This window comes from Netta rufina, assembly GCF_964035555.1.
Source record: "Netta rufina genome assembly, chromosome: 5".
In the NCBI taxonomy this organism is placed as follows: Eukaryota; Metazoa; Chordata; class Aves; order Anseriformes; family Anatidae; genus Netta; species Netta rufina.
In genome coordinates, this window is record NC_140128.1 from 46515294 (window position 1) to 46535451 (window position 20158).

Consider the following 20158-nt stretch of genomic DNA (forward strand, 5'->3'; position numbering starts at 1 on the left):
AGCTACCAAGCACTACTGGGAGGGAACAGGTGCCTCTCTAGGCAGATTAATTTGCACTCTACAAGCTGCAATTGCATTTGCTTGCAAGAAAGGTGACATTGCAATGAGGCAGCTTTGACACCTGTGGAAAAGCAAGCCTTGTGTTTTGAGGCAGGTTGTCGTCATTACAGCGAGCCTGCTGGGTGGGTTGACTTCACCAGACCAGGAGGTGAGCCCTTTCCTAAGGGCTGAGTGATCTGAATTGGAGCTCTTGCTCTTAAAAAGTAAATGCTACGAATTCTGCTCACATGTAGAGAAAGCCATGAACAGAGGGCTGAGAAACACTAAGAAACTGGAACTTTTTCTCATAACTTTTATTTAATATAAATAACACCTCTACATCAGATTTTCCAACTCTTCAATCTTTTCTCTCACTGAATATAAGAAATAGCTACCCAAAGCTTTTTCTTTTTTTTTTTTTTTTTCTGAAAAATTCCAATCCAGGCACCAACCAAAGTGCGTTCAAGCAGGGTGTTGGTAAGCAAGAAGAAATTACGCTGAGGACGGGCACTATCTGCACAGCACAATCCACAGACCTTGGTACAGACTCGATCCTTCCCAGGCATCATGAAGTGCAAAGTTGCTTGGGTTTATGAGGGGTAGGGGGGAAAGAAGGGGATGGAGGGCAAAGTGTTTTTTTCCTTTGAAAGAGGAAAGTTGTTGCTATATCTTGTGTCAATAAGATAAAGTATAGCAACAATTGAAGTTGGATTTTCATCTCTACAACTAAATCCTGGGCCAGAGGCAATGTAAAAGTTGCTCTCTGTTGGCTGTTTGATTGCTGCTGGAGTGCAACAACAAGCTCTTGATCAGAGAATATTCTGTGTGTGGGCTGAGGCAAGATGGCAGTGATTCTGACTGGATCAAGACTGAGGTCAGTGAGCTGTTTTCATCTTAAATAAATAAATAAGCAAGTGTTTGAGCCAGTTGGTTGAGGAAAACCAGCCTTGAAGTGATGGAGAATTTCCAGGACCCGGAGCAGTCTTATAATCTGGTTTGCATCTATCTGTTCTCTTATCTGTTGGATAAGTCCAAATAAACCCAGTCTGGGCTTGGGTGGGGGAAGACATTCCTACTAATAAAACATGAAAGCAGCACGCTCTGTTTCTTGCTAATGCCTGGTCTGGAGCCAGTAACCTCTCCTGAATTTGGCACATAGAGGAGGTTCTCATGGTCGTCTTCCTTGAGATAGGTACTGTGGATCTGAGTTACGTAGAATAGCAAAGTGTTTGTGCAAATATTAGTTTATTAAAACAGCATACAATAGTTCAGTCCACACATGCCAATGCCATCACCAAGGCAGTCTGCCATTTTGGTTAGCCAATGCATCTTGCAGTGACATTCAATAAATCTCCATGCATAAGTATCTGCACATACATTTACTCCCGAAACTGCTTCAAGTTTTAGGGCAGTGCTTCTCAATGAGGATGATAGCCTCGCTTGTTTTGTCATTTAGAAGTCAGGAATTATGTTATTCCCTGTACCTGCTTTCTGCATTCTTAATGGGGAGGCACATTTCAGCCAGTTCCTAGCTTGCTGTCAGTCTTTGATCTGCTTGGAAATCTAAACAGCTGGGATTCTTGCTCATTTATGCTATGAGTGCTCATTCAGTTCCTTGATTTGAAAGGCACCTTTTAAGGCCAGGACAAAAGGTATCCTGGGCAGCTTCCAATGGAACTGCTACCCTCTTACTTGTGCACAAGGCTAGGGAAGGCACAACCAGGAAGGTGAAAGCAGTTGACAGGAAGCCTGGACTTTCAGCTCCAATTTGGCTGGGGTCCTGTTGCCAGCTCCTTCCTTGCAGCAGGGTGTTAAGGGAAATTATTGCGTTTGTGCTGCCCTCCTCCTTGCTGCAGGCATCTCCACTTAGTGTAGCCTTTGTGCTTCTCAGTCTTAAGCAGCCTCAGTGCTTTGCCAAGCTGCATACGTACCTGCTCAATGCAGCAGCCACCTTACTTAGAAAAAAAGCATGTTCCTGACGTGCTCATTCAGCATCTGCTGCTTCTGCCCTACCATATCTAACTGGAGGAGAAAGGTGACCTTGGAAAGGATGAGATGCTGTGGCTGCTGTGTGCTTGTCGAAAGCACCCCAAGGAGGCTCTGTCCCCTCTGTGCCCACAACCTGTGCGACTCCCATACATCTCTGCCACCACTTCAACCACGTACAAACCCCTACTGCAACAGCTGCCCTGAGCTCTACTTCTTCACCCACCTACCGCACTACAACCTAGCACCTCTCACCCTGTCTCCTAATGCTCTGCTTTGTCGCTTGTCCCCATGCAACCGCTGGGGAGAGCTCACCCAACCCCTGCTGTCCTCCAGGCGCACATGGTTCCCTCTTAGCCTTGGGGAGGGAATGGGTGGGCTGCCCAGAAAGCTGAATCTTAACTTTAAACTGAATTAGTTATTAAATAAAATAAAGTGCATCCAGTAGACGTTTCATTGGCTTGCCACACAGCTGCAATATAGGCAAAACAAATACCAAAGAAAAGTGTAGGGAGTGTGTGTAGCCTTTCCTGTCCTTTGGCAGCAGGATAGGAAGGGCTGATGCTGAAACTGAGTGGGGAATGGTGAAGGGGGGACCCTGTCTGTGGTGGATGAAGGGCGCAGGGCAGGTGCTGAAAGCTGATTTCATAGAAGGTCAGAGCGAGGACAAGGCTGTGCTCCTCTTCTCTTCTCATCCACCACCTTCAGCACGTTATCCTGGTGAAACAAGAGCAGAGACAGTAGCAGGATTATCAGCCTTCAGGGAACCGCTGAGCAGTAAATTAAAAGTGTCTGCTGAGCTTCAATGTGACCTTCCTGCACGGCTGGGGCTGCCTGGGGGGTCCCAGCATCGCATAACCCAGATACCGACCTGCCAAGAGCCCCAACCTGGGGGCTCTGCAGCCCAGGGGACGCACCAAATGTGTGAGCCTGGGGGAAATATGTTCCCGCTCCTCTGGGCTGGATAAGACTTCTTTACTTTCTCCTTTTGGCTTAAGGACACTAATTTTTGTATGTTTTTGTGTGTGCTCGTATAGCACTGGAGCCCCAAAAAGAGGGACTGATTTTGGGTAGGAGTCTGTGGCCCACTCTTGTGAAACCCAGCCTGGGGATGCAGCATTTGTGTTCACAGGAAGGGGAATGAGCTTTTCTCTGGGGAAAATCCTAATCTGTGACTTGAGGCTGTTGTTCTGTAGCTGTCTCTAGACGTAGATACATTGATTTCAATTAGGAAAGACAGACTTTTTTTCTTCTGGTTGCCAGATGCTTGTGTGCTGCTCAGAGCTGCTGAGTTGGCATTTGCCTGCATCCATGTCTAAATCCACAGGTCTGCCTTTTGCTGACGTGGATTTCAACACCCAGAGCTCACAAGAAAGGATAGAGGGGAAACATAAAAGGAAAAAGCAGATGAAATACCATGAGGGCAGGAGTAGCTTGGCTCACATAAAAGGGAAGATCCAAAGGAATCATTTAATGACACAACCACAGATACCTGATAAGAAACCACAAAGAAATGATGCCCAAGGTACTGAACTAATCGATGCTATGTGCAGTTGAAAGAAGAGTCTAAGGCTGTTGCCAGAGATGTTTTTTATTGACCTGTATGTGTGCAATGGACAGGGCTGGCTGTATCTTGCTGCTGAGGGGTTGCTCAGTGCTGCAGGAGCAGCACGCTCCTGGACATTATTGGGAAGGGGCAGGAAGCAGATTTTAGAGTTGCGCTTCATGGCTTGGATGTTATAATCTGTTTTACAAGTCTGTACTGACTCCAGAGCTAGCTCTGTTTATTGTTAATCTATTTTGCTATTAGTGCTTCCAAAAGCCTTGTTGACAACCCTGTGCTATTTAGCAGTGGTGGGCAAGTCTCTTCCCTGATTTGCAACATTACCTTTTCAATACAGGCACCTTGTTTCTGTGCATGAGTCTTTACAGCCAAGACACTGGTGGGCTTTAAAGTCATTACTTTTTTTTTTATCAGTGAGGCACAGTAATTAGCATTTCTCTCATTTTACGCTGCATCTTCCTTTCCATGCGTAACTGAAGGGCTGGTCGGGGACTTGGTGAGCTCTGTGCTGGTACAACATCCCCGTGGCTGGCGTTACTCTTTGTGACTCAGGGCTCGGGAGAGCCATGCGGCCGTGGGCTGCCTCTGCCATCAGCAGCAAGGGGACACAGAGCCAAATTTGTGTGTCACCATCACACGAGAGCATTAAATGCGGACTGGTGGCAGTGTGTCTCAGAAGCCTCGGGCGTTCCCCAACTTGACAAAGCCTGGCTGGATGTGGGAAGTCGCTGGGATGACTTTTGTAGCCAAGCCAACAACAGGTTGCTGTAAGATCTACCGGTTAAACCTCATGTCATGGGGCAAGATGCACCTGAACACTGGGGCTGAAGGTAGCTGAAGAAGTCTGGCACTTTTGGCCCTTTGTCCATCAGCTAAGATTGGCACCATCCATCCTCTGTGCGGGCTGGGAGGCGGAATTTTGTTTGATCTCTCCCAGGGCAGGTCCAGAGTTCCCATAGACAGTTTTGTTCTTAGTGGACCACTCAGAGAGTCAGTCTTGTGAAATACCACGTGGCAAACTCAGACATGTTGTGTAAGGACCATCTGTCAGACATCACTACACCAGATTTCCTCACTTGGCTTTTTTTAAAGTGGATATATAGCTGATGTTTCAGCATATGCTGAAAGGCCACAAAAAGGACCGGTAAGATCATGAGGCGTGTTCTTCTACCTAGCACAACCATAGAACATCCCTGACTTAATTCTAATTTCAACTAGAACCTTTTTTTTAAGGGGAAAAAAAATCCTAATTCTTTCTAGATTTGTCTCTGGTAGAAAACTTATCACTGCAACCAACCCTTGATGAGTTTAAATATATAAAATCAGATTTTGGTGGTGATTCCTGCTGGAGTGGTTTGGGGTACTGTCACTCTCCACAGTCTGTGTGTTCCTTCTCAACCCCAGAGCTGGCAGAAAGGAAGACGCAGACCACAATGTGGTGTAGTTATCTCTCCCTCCTTTTCATCTGGGGTTTACATTAAGAGGGTTGATGCAGGCGTCTGAGGTATGGGCACATGCTCTGCGGTAACAGAGACAAACCAAAGACAAGGCAGAAGCTCTTGAAAGGTGCTGGAGAGATTTAGGAGTACAGCTCCCACATTTCTGGGCAGGATGTGTACACCGATGCTGTTGGGTACCAGTGGAAGCACAGTGCTCTCACAGCAGTCACCAGCATTTACAGGAACATACACAACTTTGTCACCAAATTCATCCTGCTGCTGTCACAAGCACCACATTGCCTAATCCCTGCCAGAAACACTCTGGCCAAGCCAGCCTTACAGGTAGCGAGTCCCTGCTGCAGCCATGGCATGGCACCCTTCAAATCCTCTGACAGGTAGTAACTTTTGCCTAATTTCTGCATATTTATCCACAGACTTCTTCAATACATCAATTCTTGCACCTAATTATGTTCAGGCTGGAATGGCCTTTTCCTTCAGTGGTGTTTACTACCCCGCTCTGCCTTCATTTTGCTAGACTAAACAACCATTCCTTGAGTATCCCTGCAGTCCCTCCCCGAGTTCCTTCCATCCAAGTTCATTCCTCTTGAACCATTCTCACATACGACACTTGAAAACCTAGGGATTATTTTCCCATATCGTGCCACTGGAAGGACTTTGTAATTCCAGAGGAATGAGGACAACTGCTCCAGGTCTTGTATTAAGCCGCAGCACTCCCTGATCCTGTGTGAGGACTAAGCTCTCTCCTTTGGTGGCATGTGGTGCTAGGAGGTGCTCTGGGAAGTTGAAATGCTGTGGCATGACGGTGGGCTCCCCACAGCACTGGGTCACACAAGATGGTATCTTCTCACCTCATGAACCTTGAGGAAACCTTCGGCAGCTCCAGGACTGCCCTGTGAGGCGTTGGTTTCTGCTTGTGGGGCGTCCTGCACCAACCTTTAGCGCTGGTTTGCAGCAGAGAGCTGGCCTCTCCCAACCCCTGGGTCCTGCGGCACACAGGCCCTGCCTGCCCCACTCCTCTTTACGTCAGCCGGAGCTGCGAGGTCAGATCCCTGGAGCTGCTCTGGAAATTTACCCCCCAGCTGCATTTTCTCTAAAGATGTTAAGATTAATTTTCTCAAGAGAATTCAGGGAAAAGCTTCTGTGGTTTTTTGTGTATCGTTTACTTCTCTGGGACTTGTTGGACATTCTCCAGGGATTCCAAGCCTGTACTTTGGGTAAATATTTATTCCTTGTTATTTGAAGCAAAGGATGAAAGCCCCACCACACACTCTGTGCAGCATCTCCAACTGGTTTGAAGGTGCAGGAGATTTTTAGTGCCATAAATAGACATTAACAGGGGAAGCTGTGAAATCCACATGGTGGCTGCTTACAGAACTGGGTGAGCAGCACTTGTGGTGGGGAGTGAAATCTGGAGGGTTACTGCTGCTACTGACACGGGCTGTGCTTTGCGCTGTGTGAGATCCTGGAACTGGGGACATTTCCCTGACATCAGGTGAAGTGACCTGGTGCATTTTTATTTTTTTTTAAAACCTTGATAGAAATTCCACAATATAACCCCTTAATGGAATGGATATTTTTACATTCCTTTGGGGGTTGATAGGTTTTGTTTTGCAAAATGATCCCATCTGTTTCTAGGTTGATTTTTCAAACATCACACCGTAACAAAACTGAATTACTAGCATAACATTAAAATTTTCTGTTCTGGAAAGGTTTACTGAAAGCTCCAGTTTGGGTTTTATGAAATTCAAAATGTTGAGGAAGACACGTTTCTGGTATTTGTCAAATCTGCATTTTCTGTGAGATTATTATTATTTTTTTTTTCTGTGAAGTTACCTATTACCTCCTAGCAGGATTTTCTTAATCAGCCTGATAACCCATACCAGTGCATCCTTCCAGATTCTTCTCTTTAAGCATGGTCAAATCTCATGTGGTCCTAGTTATATTAATCACTTCGTTTTGCTGCAAACCCTCTGTGCTCCATGACAACAGCCATTCAGACAGTATCACCTGGACTGTCATCGCAAGTTTCTCTCATGTTTTCTACCAGGCACTTCAGATCCCAGTATAACATCAGGTGGTTACATGAACACAATAAAGGTTTCTGGCTGGGACATGCCTGGATTTACCAAGACAGAGCTGCTCAGCACCTCCTGGAGATACAACAACCCATTTGCCTTGCCACGTGAAGTCCTTCATCTACAGGGAAATTGTGTTAGTGTTGTTCGTGCATCACAGAGTGAAAAACACCCCCCTTTGCCCTGCTGCAAAGGGATAATCTTGTAATTTTGTTGCTCTGACATCAGATCAATACAATTAGGCATGGGCATCTGCAATTTGGTGTATGCGTAAATTGTTTAAAACTCAGCATGAGCCACCAGCCCACAGCCTCTTAACTGGATTATAGTTCAGGACTGCCTGTTCCCGAAAGATTATACTCAAGTGGTAAGAAGAACCAAATAATTCAGGTGGTTTTGGCACCTGAATTCATTGTGCTAGACACCAAAGGAATAATCAAACTTTTTCATTCTAACAAAAAAGCACAGATCTTTGTGTAATGCTTGGCTTTATTGCTATTTCAGCTTCCTGAATGATGCTCTTTTCCTGGTTCTTGCTAAACCCAGCTCTGAGTAACAATGCTGCCCTTTTTACTAGATAGGCCAAGAAAGGCATTAGCCTGCCACATGCGGTTACATTCCTGAAGGGACTCCAGCTGATGTAGTGATCTCCCTGCCAAAGATGGCCACACCTATTAAGTCTTTTTGCAGGCCATATACAATGGCTCCTCTGAACAGAGGTTTCCTCTAGGTTGCATTTTTGGCTGTCCTTGCCCTAAAGCATCATCTGAGGTCAGGTGCAGGCGTAAGTCTCAATAATCCCCAAAACAAATAGAGGATTCTACAAAGGACACAAATGCACCTCAAATGAGGGCAAACCGAAGGCATCTGGGTCCAAAGAAATTCTGTGATGTAACACTTTGGGGAGAATTACAAGAAAACAAGCTAGGGCTTTGCAGCATTTTATACATAGCGTGGTCCAAAACTAATCCGTCTGTAGAGCAGAAGGAAACAGAAGCCACGAGAGAAGGGAAGTGACTGTTACCAGCCTGTAGTTATTTATGACTGCCATCTGTGTCATTATGCAGCCTGTCATGTTGATTTGGGAATTTCAAAGCAACAGCAGGAATAGACATAAGACCTTTTTGCTCCAAACACACTGACAACTTAACCGACTTGAGCCAAATGAGCTTTTGCTTTTTGGGTTGTTGTTGTTGTTGTCATCGTTGCTATTTTGTTGCTCCTAGGAGCCCTGCTGTCAAGCCACAGAGATGAACTGTTCTGGTTGTGCTAAGCTAGTGCTTGAGAAATCCAGGTCTTGATTTTTATTTTTATCTTTTTCTCCTGTCAAGAGATGTTCATGACAAATTGGATACAGGGAGCAGAGACTTAAAGATGGGGCCCTCTGTCTTCCTTTTGGCTCACCCCACTGCAAATAAATCATGGCATAACTCACCCTCTCTGCAAATGATCTTGTTCGGGAAGCCAGCCCTGATAGTGGCCTGTCACTGGTACAGAGGGAGAGGTCAAATTGCTTTGTGGTGACTTCAGTATGTAGGAGGTGACAGCAATGCTCTAGTACATCACTGAAGACAAACAGCCAAGCTGCACTCACTCACTCATTCCCTAAATGCTGTTGCAATCAATATAATGGGAAAACAAAAAAAAACAAACAAACAAAACATACAGAAGAAACCTATTTCTGAGATGGGGGACACAGAAATGGCTGCACTGGCTCACCCTGACGCCTCCATGGATGCCCAGCCAGTGAGAAAGTTGGAGGCTTCAAAGGAAGGTGCAAAAAACCTTCAAATGAAACAATCACACACCAGTTTGCTCAGAGAGGTTACCCTTATTTATCATATGTGCTTGCTGTGAGTCAATGATCAGTGATTGCCCTGGAGTCTAAAAAGAATGAAAGAGCTTTCTTTTAAAGTAAGGTGTGATGTAGCTGTGCCTATTCCTGTGATCCTAACACAGGTCAGCACTGGCTGAAGGCTGAATGGCTGAATCCCCCTAAATGACCTGCCATCCATATCCTGCAAAAGGCTCCCCTGAAACTTAAAGCATCTCCTAGATGTACAGGAAATACCAAAAAAAATGAAAGTATATTGCTTTAATCTGTCTCCACCAGATGGTGGGACCTGCACAGGTTAGTCACACCTGGAAATTTTGCTTGTGCTCTTTGGAAAGAGGTCAGTGAGGCAATGGCATGATCTCTTGGTAGGGGGGTGGGTGCTGCATAGGAAGGAAATGGGGATGGAGGGGAAGGCAGGCAGGATGAAATGGGGTTGTAGAAGGTAAATATCTCCATCTATCACTGTGTGCCCCTCACAGGCCCCACATGCTGCCTCTGCCTTCAGTAGTCTCAGTAGCTATATGCTAGAGCTGATGGGGTGGCATTTCCATGCTTGGTGTATCCCAAGCAATAAATATTTCAGAGAATAAAATTGGTCTCAGTTTCCAGCTAAGTCAAACAGATGCACAAGTGCTTAAGTGCCAACACCAGCTTAAGTCGCCTTGTCTTCTCCAAGACATAAGGCTATGTTTATAATTAAGCCTGCCTTAATGACTTCACTGAAGAGCGATGGAGCAAAGAGCTGTGCTGAAGTGGACTCAGGGTCGCATTACCAAACCATAGGAATCTCCTTTGCATTGCTGTGATGAAAATGGACTGCTCTAATTTATTGTTGCCTCTTAGCTGGTGTCTAATTAATGACTACTTTTCTCACTCAGGATAATTCTGATTCTTCCATTCTCTACTTTTGTGGGTGTTTCTGGTAGATTGGAGAGGCCTGGAAAGCACAGTCATGCTGCGTGCATCCAGGTCTCAACATTTTCCTAAATACTGTTGGAATTAATTTCCCTCACTTGAAGGAATCTCAGTTCCAGTACAGAACCAGCATCTTGGTGTTTGTCTTTTTTAAAAAGCTGTAACACTTGTGCTTCTCCATGCCTTTTGTATAGTACTGGATTATAGTGAAAGTCTCTTTGTTAGCAGCTTAACCACTTCATCCCTAAGCTCCTTTGTGCCTTGGGGATGAATACCAAACAAAACCTGGTGACAAGCTGCTGGTTAGGTGTCTGAAGAAAAGCCTGTAGGAGCTGGGGAAAGGCGCTTGGTGGGGGCGATGTGCCTGCCTAGCTTTGAGCAGCTAATTGCCTGGAGTGCCTACTTAGAAGTATCACTGCTGCCTCTCTGCTTACAGGAGTACTGCTGGAGTACTTGCTGCTGCCTCTCTTCTCAGTGCCAGAGCAATTTAGGGGTTAGGCAGGCTGGACTGCGTTCTGGAAGTGCCGATCTTTCTCCTTCCAAGAGAGAGGAAGCTCAGATCTTAAGTTAGGTGTCTCTGTGCTAGGCATGAGGTAGCTGGAGTAAACTGCGACCTTACTCCCTAACCTGGTGGCAGGATCACATCCTGACTTATTGGTCTGATCTAGCACTTACAGGTATGACTCCCTGATCTGTGATAGTGCTTGGAAAGAACATATTCGGCAAAGGTAACTGCCAAAGATCTCCTACTCTCTGTCCTTGCCCCTTCTTCCTAATTTCTACCTTACTTTTCTACCTGTCACATACTTTGTTCCTTTCTCCTGGCTTTTCTTGTTCTGTATCTGCCTTTCTGGAAGAAACTTCTTTGCTTGAGTAAAACCTGGAGCTTTGCTACATAACCAGCTCTGTTCTTCCCCCTTTCTATTTGGTTCATAGGCCTTAGGAACAGGAACCATCTCATCCTGCCTTACTCATTATTGTTGCCATATACATAATTCAAACTTTACATTCACTGAGGTTAGCAGTCACAAATCGTGTACTGGAAAGAGAATCCTATGTGAAGTCCAGCTTTTTCAAACTACTGCCCACAAGGTGGGCCTCTAAAGCTGTGTGAGTGTTTTGGAACCAGGACTACACTAACCTCTAGTTATTCTAGCTGTGATTACCACAGAGACAGAAGTAAATTCATACTGCTATCCCCACCTTTCTGAGATTATCCATTTCCAGGAATAGTTTCAGCTTGTGTCCTGACTAATGCCTGTCACTGACCAGACTCAGCAGTCCAATTTTCCATACAGATTTTCCCGTCTGACTTTCCATTGTTTCCCTGTCCGCTCCAGGGCAGGTCTTTGTGATACACAGTTTTAGGATATCTGAGGGATCCATATCACTGGTAACAAACACTTCTGAATAGTTATCTCGTATGTTGTCTTTATGGCCGCAGAAAATGGAACTGTGAACCTGTACTACGGCTATGAGAGCTACAGGATAGCAAACTCCATGAAGAGTGGTGTCAGGAACTCACCTTCCATCTCAGGCAAGCTGGTGCAATCCTTGTTAGTTGAGTGTGTCCCTGCTGTCCTTGTCCTTGCAATCTTCAGGCTGGTCCCCTTCCCTGGACTGTGATTTTGCTGTGTTCTGCTCAGGCATAACAGTTTTGTCAGAGTTGTCTTTCCTTGGGGGCAAAGGCTTGCTTGTGTGTTCAGTGCCTTCAGCATCTTCAGCTCCTTTCAGAGCAAGTGTTTGTCCCTCAAGGGCAGTGTTTTGGGTCAGCTCCTCCCCATTTTGTCTCACCATCTGTCCTTGACCTGCATCCAGTCTGTCTTCTGCTGCTGTGTCTGGCTTTCCTCCATGGCTATTTGAAGAGTCCTCAGTGGATTCCTGTTCTGAAGCTGTGTTTTTCTTAAAGCTAACTCCGTCTAAATCATCTCCCATGGAAAAGGTCTCCTCACTGCTGTGCATGGCGGCCTGCACAGCATTTGGAAGGCTACTTTGTGAGGCACTGCTATTTGTGCTCTCCTCCTGAGAGATGTCAGCAGTGCCAGGCTTCCCATTGCCATCTTCCTCAACAGGTTCCTTACTTGGCTTGGGACCTGGCTCTGAGTCTCCTGTGCTGGCTGCAGAGACCTCCATGCCGAGCCCCTTCACTCCTCTCCGTTCCCCCTTCTGGCCATTGGGGGCAGACTGGGCCTTCCCACTTCGCCTTTGTGATAATGAGGCCCCATGATCTTGGAGGCTTGGCTGTTTCACCTTCTCCTCCAGCTCAGCTGTGCAGTTCTCTTCCATTCCCTCCTCACCTCTGCTCTTCTGCTTGTCTGTACCAAGGCTCCTCTAAGAAAAGGAGGATATGTTTATGTCAGCTTATTGTTCAGTATCCAGTATTCCTTGTCTATGATGATACCCAAAACACGAGAACAAATTTGCTGAGGCCATTAAAGGAAGCAAAAGGATGTAGGTGATGTAGGGACCAGACTAAGTGAGGGTTGTTATACTGACAATTTAAGGGCCAATGCAAGAAGTCAAGTTGCTCTCCCATCGTGCCGCCTGGAGAGTGCTAGCAAGGGGCACATTTACTCCAACACAGAGGTCTCCCCTCTCTGCACGGTCTAATAGCCTCCAACTTTCCTGATAGTGCATGTTTTGAGTAAACTCAACAGACACCCTTGAACTAATGAATTCACCTGGCTGTCGGGGTCATCCTTCAGAAAAGACATGTCCTCGCCTTCTTTTGCATCCCATCTGTGAAGGAAAAAAATGCGGAATTTAGGCCTTCAGTTTCTCATATCAAACAGCCACTCTCTCTGGCTGGGCAAGGATTTCTACCATGTCCATCCATTCCTTGTCTGAGCCCCTTGTCCAGGCAAAAACGAATAAAGGTGGTTAACCTAACTGGTCCAGTTCCTTTTCCTGGCAACTGCAAAACACTCAGCCCATCCAGAGGCAGTCATCTGAGGCTACTAAATCTTAATGAACTGGCTGTTATAATTCTAAATGTAATGAAAACATAAAATCCAATTGCCAGAACAGACATTTGTTGTTAGACTAATAAGATACATGGTGATACGCTTATGGTGATGTCTGCCACAGCCTGGTCCTGCTTGTCTGACAGTGCCCAAACATCCCAGATCTCCACAACGGCAGACACAGAGGCAGACAGTGAAGGATAAAATTGCTCTGAAGTACTTTGGGAGATGGTAGGCATGGACATGTGGAAGGCTGCAAGGATGGCCATAAGGGTCAGACTGAAGGTCCAGCTCACCCAGGCCCTATTGCCCACTCGGGATCACTGGCAGATGCTTGGGGTAGAGTTTGAAAAGAGGGCAAGTGTGTCTAACACCTCCCCTCCCAACTTCCAGAAATGTGCAGCTCTGGAATTTCCTGAGCTCAGATGGTATCTCTGTGTTGAGTCATGCTCACACAGTACACAGTCTCTTCCAAGGATTTGTGTAAGTGCATTTTGGCCCCATAATAAATTTTGCAGCAGCTACAATATCCCATGCTAAAGAGGGCAACAGCTCTGCTTAAAAAGCTGCATGGAGAAGTGTTGTCTTTTGCTTCTTTGAATTTGCCAGGGTGAATGTAGATCTGAATTTGTCCATGCAGAACTACCAGGCAGGGCAGGCCTTAGAAACCCTTTCCTTCTCATATGTGTGCCTGGTGAATTGTGTCACGTGCGCACACATAAATGTAAGTATATATATGTCGTCCCTGCCACAAACTCTTAAAATAAGTGTGCAAAGGTGTGTGAGATTTAATTCTTCTCTAGACAGACTCTGCTGGGCTCACTGGCCTCTTCAGTTGGCAAATGTAGGCCAAGATACAAGAAATGAAAACACACATTAAGGTGACTGCAGAGTCAGGCATTTCCAGAGGCACAAGCGCACGGTTAAGGCAACCCCACGTGCCCTTGTGAAAATTGTGTGGGAATTACCATCACAGCCTCCAATGTAGAATCACATCGAGCTACTTCACACTCAGCAAAGTCCCTAGGGCAGGGGCAAGTTGCATTTGCAAGCACCTGAAGGCTCTCTGAGGGTGTGGAGCTGAGTATGCTGTCCTCAATAAGCCTGGCGATGAAGCAGCTTGGAGCCGTGCTTTAAGGTTTAGGGGCAGTTGTGACCCAGCACACAGAGCACAGCCAACAAGGTCTTGTCCTGAATACAGGATAGGTCCCTGCCACTGGCTGTGCCAACTCAAACTGCAAAAGGGCCCCCAGCATTGGTGTATTTCCAGCAGTACCCTGCAAGAGCCTTGAAAGTCGGGCTGTACAGGCAGAGCCCATCACACAGAGTCAATAGTGTTAAATTTGGGCATGGGCTGCCCTTGTCACCAGTTCCATCTGCATGCAGCATCAGTGTTGGTGGGTCTACTGACCACTTTCCCCAGATAAATGTATAAGCAGAGGAATGGCATGCTGACTGCAGGTTTCTGCCTCACCCTGCTCTGCCTACTCAGCCACTGCATGGCTCCTGCAGAGCCATCCCAGAACAGACCACCCCCACAGGTCTAAAGATAGCCAAAACTAGCTAGACAGCAATTCTGAAATAATCAACACCTCAGCCTGATGTGTTCCTCCCCCCCCATCATTACTGCTAACACACCAGAGTGCGTTACTAATCGCTGACACGCAACAAATATACTCAACACGTTCCTTAGCATAGCTAGTGCTATCCCTGGGATGTTCTCACACAGCAATGTGGCTCCAAATTCTTTTGGGGACAAGGTGCAGCCAGAAGTTACCACCAGACATCATGATCCAAATGGCTCTTACCACTGCTGTTGAGTCGCTTGGACTTAAACGGGAGAGAAGTTCGCAAGTGGTAAAGGGCAGATAGGAGCAGAGGTAAGGAATAATCAGCACCCCTAAAGCACCCTGAGCCTTTCTGAAATGAGAAGAAAGGCCTCAGGAATGGATCTTCCCAAAGAGAAGCAGGGGAAGAAAGGATGCTCCTCCGGTTTCACAGACAAGGTTACATGGCCAGACGGGACCCCTTCCAGGTCAACAGAGGATGTGGAAGCAGCAGAAGTCCATGAGGTGAGATGGATGGGCAGGAGAGCTACTCTGAAATAATTCTGGCAGGATGGTGTTGAGGGAGGTGGCCATGCTGCAGCAGATGAATGCTTGGCTTCCTCTTGCCCCTAATTTTCCAAGGTCCACAGGTGAAGGTAAGGACTTTAGGGCACGACTCCATGCTCCAGCTACTCATCTCAGTAGTGTTTAAGATACTTCTTTGTAGTTTTAAATGAACCATGACTTTCCATGCTGGCAGCTGATAAGTGAGAAGTACTGAAAGGGCAAACAAGAATGAAAAAAATAAATCAAGCAACCTTCTAGCCCCATTTCTAATGGAAGATGTTCAGGGAAGGGTATGATGAATTATTTCATTGTTAAATAAAATGAGAAAAAAGAAAAAGAATCAACGTCTCTGTGGAGACAATAGTACATGAGATTTTATAATTTCATCAGCAAGATAATTTAGGCATCTAAACAGGATGCCAGCACCAGCCATTCTGGGGCCTTAAAGCCTTTAAATGGGTATGAATAATATCCTGACTAAACCCAGCAGCCCTAGAGGAGTTAGATGCCCTAAAATGCCTCCAAGCCTCTGCAATGGAGGCACAAATGTACTGGAAAATGTACCTTCCCGGTCTGTTGTGACAGAAGTAACAGGCTGTGGATGCCCAAGACAAGCCAGGCATCCTCTCTGATGCACACCTTTTGGGTCTCCCAACAGAAGGTGCTAATTCTTGCTGTGCAATCTGGCCAGCTGAGCTTCCCCTCTTCCCAGGCAAAGAACGGATCCCAGAGACAGCTGTCACTTTGAACTGGCTGACCTCGCTAGTGGGCTTTGGCTCTCGTATTCTTCAAGCAGGGATGTGTGAGGCATAAGGGAGTTTAAGCCTGCAGCACTCACTGCAATAAACCTCTTGTTAAATGGGCAGGGTGTGTGAGAGAAAATCAAAGGAATAATCAGAATAATACTGTATTATTACAGCAGTTAAAAGTGCCGATACCCACATACAGTCTGAATACCCTCTGCAGTCTGAAATGATGCTAGCTGTCCTAGCTGCTGGCAGGGAGGAGGTTGCTTTCAATGACCTAGCCAAGCTCTGGAGCTGAAAAGTCAGAGACCGCTGTGAGAAGAAACTAGAACTAGTGAGGGGCAGCTCAACAAGATGTCGTCAAACAGCACACCAAGCTGGCCAGCCAGAGTCCCAGCCCACAATTATTTCTTTGAATTTCTGCCATAGGACAGCTCGCCAAGGCATTCCTTCTGAGCATGGCTCTGAGAACGCAGCACAGAAGGGAAAAGAAATGTCTCAGGACCCTGGGTGATTTCTGGAAACCAGTCAGCATCTGTCTGTCACAGGCACACTTTGGGGCATAAGTCTTTGCTGAAGAGGAGGAAAGGAGATGGAGACAGGGCAGTGGGCAGGCTCCCATCCCTTCCCTGGGGTCTGACTGGTGCAGAGATGGAACCCGAGGCAGGATCTGGGTGAAGCTGTTTGACCCGCAGGCTGTGGCAAGGAGGGAGCAGATCGTTGCGTGATGCATCTGTCTGCTTTGCCTATAAAAGGGAAGCAACAAACTCTTTGTCCTTTCCAAGGCGCCACACAAAATCAACACAGCTCTTTCATTTAGTGTTCTCCCAGCATATATTTAACCAGCTATACACATCTAATCTGTACAGCTAAAATGTCCTCAGAGCAGAAAATGACTGTATTAGGATTAAACTTTAAGATTAAACATTGGAAAGGCATGAGGCTTATCTTGTCATCAAATCCTTCTAACAACATCATATTTTCTGAAGTCTTTCCTTATATTCTGCTGCTTAGGAGAAAAGAGAGGGCAGGGCCAGGGGTGTGCTACATCTGGGTGAGCAAACTCACTGATCCCACACTTTCTACACCCAAGAAGGGCCCAGAGATGCATCCCAGCTCGCATGGTGAGATAAGATGAGCATGGCCAACAGTTGAAGGTGTGACCAGAATAAATCAGATACACCACCACACGAAGCTCCCTTCTGTGCTTTCCAACCAAACCCTGAGAAGCAGAAAAACAAGAAGATCCCAGCAGGAAGGATGAAAAAAGGTAGTATATTTGCAGTGAGTGTAACTCAAGTTCCCAGCAAACACTGACAGGGAAACCACAATGCCCCTGTTCTGTGCAATTTCTTCCAGCCTGTGGGAACACCAAGCATGTGCCCCACAATGAGACACAATCTGCTCTGCAGCAATCGGCTCTCTGAACCCTTTTCAAAGCAGAAGACACAGCACTAGATGTGCATTTATTTTAAAAGAACAGATGAATCAAAGTCCAAAGAAAAGGTGTCTCAGGAAATAGTGTTCTCTAATTAGCCTGGAGGACACCTGGACAATAGATGATAACTGATCCAATTAAGTTCAGGGGGATCTAGAAGCAATTCTGCATTAGTAGCCTTCCCTTTGAATCAATCTTAGCCCAAAACTGGTGTGTGACTTCAGGAAAGCTGTATACCATAAGTGCTATCTTTCAAAAAGGATGATGACCTAAAGCCTAGATCATTTGTGGCTGTTAAAAATCTTACTACTAGTGTAAGGGTAGCAGTATCTGCTCAACTGATACTTGCCATTTAACTTATATTTATTATTGGATGGACTTTTTTTTCTTTCCGTTTCTCTTCTCCAGTGCCACTGTTGAAGTAATTCTTGTGCATTTATCACAAACAACCAAATTTTGGCAGCAAACCTCTGAACCACACTTGCCCCTGAGGGCTGTTGTTGAGGTCTGGGAGTTTGGTTTGGGCCTGATTGGGTTGGCACGTTCAGACAGGGCAGAACTGTGCAAAGTCACTGTGTCCTTCATGGTTGTGAAGAGCCACATCCAGCCTGCAGTCTGAAGCAGTCTAGGGTATTCACAGAAAGTAACAACATAAAGCAAATTTACTGGCATGCCCATCTTGCACATCCTCTGGGAACTGCTGTAATTCCCTAGTGCTGCAGTCACTGTTTGGGGAGAGCAAGCTTGAGCACAGCTCAGCAGCTTTTCTTTCCAAAGCACATGTTGTGGGGATGGAGCTGAAGAATGGAAAGGGGTTGAATGTAACTTCCAAACAAAGCTAACCTGATTATTTGCATGCTGCTGATACTATTCTTCATCATTTTCTCAGAATTAAATTAAATTGTGAAAAGTATGATTAACTAATGGGACTTAGAAAGACAGAGGACAACCTATCTTTATGCTTAAGTAGATTCCCAATTCAGAACGTAACTAGCTGAGAGATGTGGCTGCTGAGGTGCATTTCCTCAAAGCACAGTCACTGGAGACAAAAGCAACATTAAAAAACACTCCAGGCTTGATATAGTGTCAGGCTCTGCACATTAGACCTAATACTATCCTGACAGCAGAATTCTGCATGCACAGACCCTGTCTCCCACCCTTAATCTCAACCAAGTAGCAGCAAGCAGCAGCTGACCTCCAACCAGTTAATGTCTTCTGGGTAATGCTGTGAGTACTCCTATAAAACACATATCAGTTTGTGCATCTATTTAACTGTGTGGTCATAACTGACCTGGATGGTAGAAGAATGCTAACATTAAAGGCTACTGGAATGTTTTTTTGTTCTGGATAAATGAAGAGGCTTGGGGTATGCAATCAACCCTTCATCCTTTTGTTGCCTATTAAGGGGCATGGCAATGCTGTATGATCACTGTTATTAAACTGTTAGATAGTGTGGCTCCAGGAACCTGGAGACTGCACTGAAATTTAATTACAGAGAGCAGCAGGGGAAGGGGGCCCCTGGGAGGATGTGGGCGAACCTGTAAAATGCACTTAGTTTTGCTGATATTCTGAAATTGCTTCAGTGAAAATTAATATATTGCTGTGTGCTGCCCACAGCTGGCAGGAACAGGCCACTTCCCTCCTCACCAGGTTAGGGATCTTTAAGATTTTTTTTAAGGAAGAAAAGACACCTGTACTGTACCCTCAATCCTAATTACTACTGGATCAGCTAAGAACTATTTTTGGAGGCTGGTTCCCAATATCAGCGATGCCTGGAAGTTAGATAAGATGCATCCAAAAGCCTCCTGTGGCATGTGCCAGTACTACCCAAATCTGGTCCCAGAGTAATGGTGCCCCTCTATCTCCCCGGCTACTCTGCAGAGTTAATGCACCGGGTTGGTACAGTGATGATGCACTCCACAGAAGTCACAAATGCCACTAAATTAACTGCTAGTTTGTGGCACTATTGCCAGCACCTTTACCTTCTGGCTCTGCCGGTCAGTCTGTCCTTTCCTTTGGCTCGGCTGCTCATTGCTTTGGGACCGGGATTGTTCACATTCACGCTGTGCTGTCCTCCACCTAGAAGACAGGTTGGAAAGACCATGCAAACGCAGGCAGAACTGTCTGATGGACTACTGAAAGGGCTAAAATCCCCATATAACTGGAAGTACCTCTGGAAGAGGAAGCTTCTGAAGCTATATGCCTACTATACATGTATTATCTGAAGCAATGAGTACAAAGTGAGAATTTAGGGGTGTTTCTTCTGCATTTTCTATGAAAAATTCCAATCATTAATTTAGAATTTATTCTTTGGACTCGGTCTCCCTTGTGCTGTTCTTGGGAGGCTGTTTTTTTTTCTCCCTTGACACAGAGCACAGACCTTATCACAAGGCTAGGAAAGCAGCCACGTGATATGTGTCCAACAGGCATTCCAAGTCTGTGAGAGTGCCTGGAGAGAACTCTTTCCGTGAGGGTATAGAGAAGGTGCTGACATTGAGTGGGATGACATGACTGAATCATGTGGTTTACTCACCTCTCCCATTGGGAGGAAAGGACCTGTGCTGGAATTTCCTTGCGTTTCTTCCCCCTAAAAGGACAAAGCAAAGCACGCACAAAAGTGAGTGAGGCTCTGTAATGGACAGGTAGCAGAGAGCCTGGCGTTCAAATAGGGTGTTGCAAGGGAAAGCTTTGTTCTGCCAGTCCATCTCCTGAGAAACAGGAGTCGTGATGGACTTATGCTAGTAAAGAAGCCAGCATGTACCACAGGGATCAGAGATGATGTGCTCTGGAATAGGATTGCCTCTCAAACCACTGTTTGGGAAAGGAGGCAGTACTAAGCCTCCATATTGTGTTGTAAAAGGTTATAGAACCCATGCCACTGCTCTCCCTGGGAAGGTAAAAAGCACTAGCACCCAGATGCTCAAATCCCATCCCCTGAGCACTCTGCAAAGCAGAGAGGGCTGAGACCCCAACACTGCGCGCAGAGGCATTTGCCCAGGAAAGCAGAGTTTCACAACTGAC

The 20158-nt window shown here is 46.1% G+C and overlaps 1 protein-coding gene across 2 annotated transcripts in view; it reads right to left on the reverse strand.

Moving 5' to 3' along the window:
• Positions 1-361: 361 nt before the first annotated feature.
• CCDC9B (coiled-coil domain containing 9B) overlaps positions 362-20158 on the reverse strand; it is a 49643-nt gene continuing 29846 nt past the window's right edge. For both annotated transcript variants that reach the window (XM_084287352.1, XM_084287351.1), the window contains 5 exons: positions 19671-19724; positions 19120-19216; positions 12558-12615; positions 11402-12207; positions 362-2742 (listed from right to left, as the gene is read on the reverse strand). In XM_084287352.1, the coding sequence (XP_084143478.1) occupies positions 11434-12207; positions 12558-12615; positions 19120-19216; positions 19671-19724 (983 nt within the window). In that variant the 3' untranslated portion in view covers positions 362-2742; positions 11402-11433. The remainder of the gene's footprint in view (positions 2743-11401; positions 12208-12557; positions 12616-19119; positions 19217-19670; positions 19725-20158) is intronic.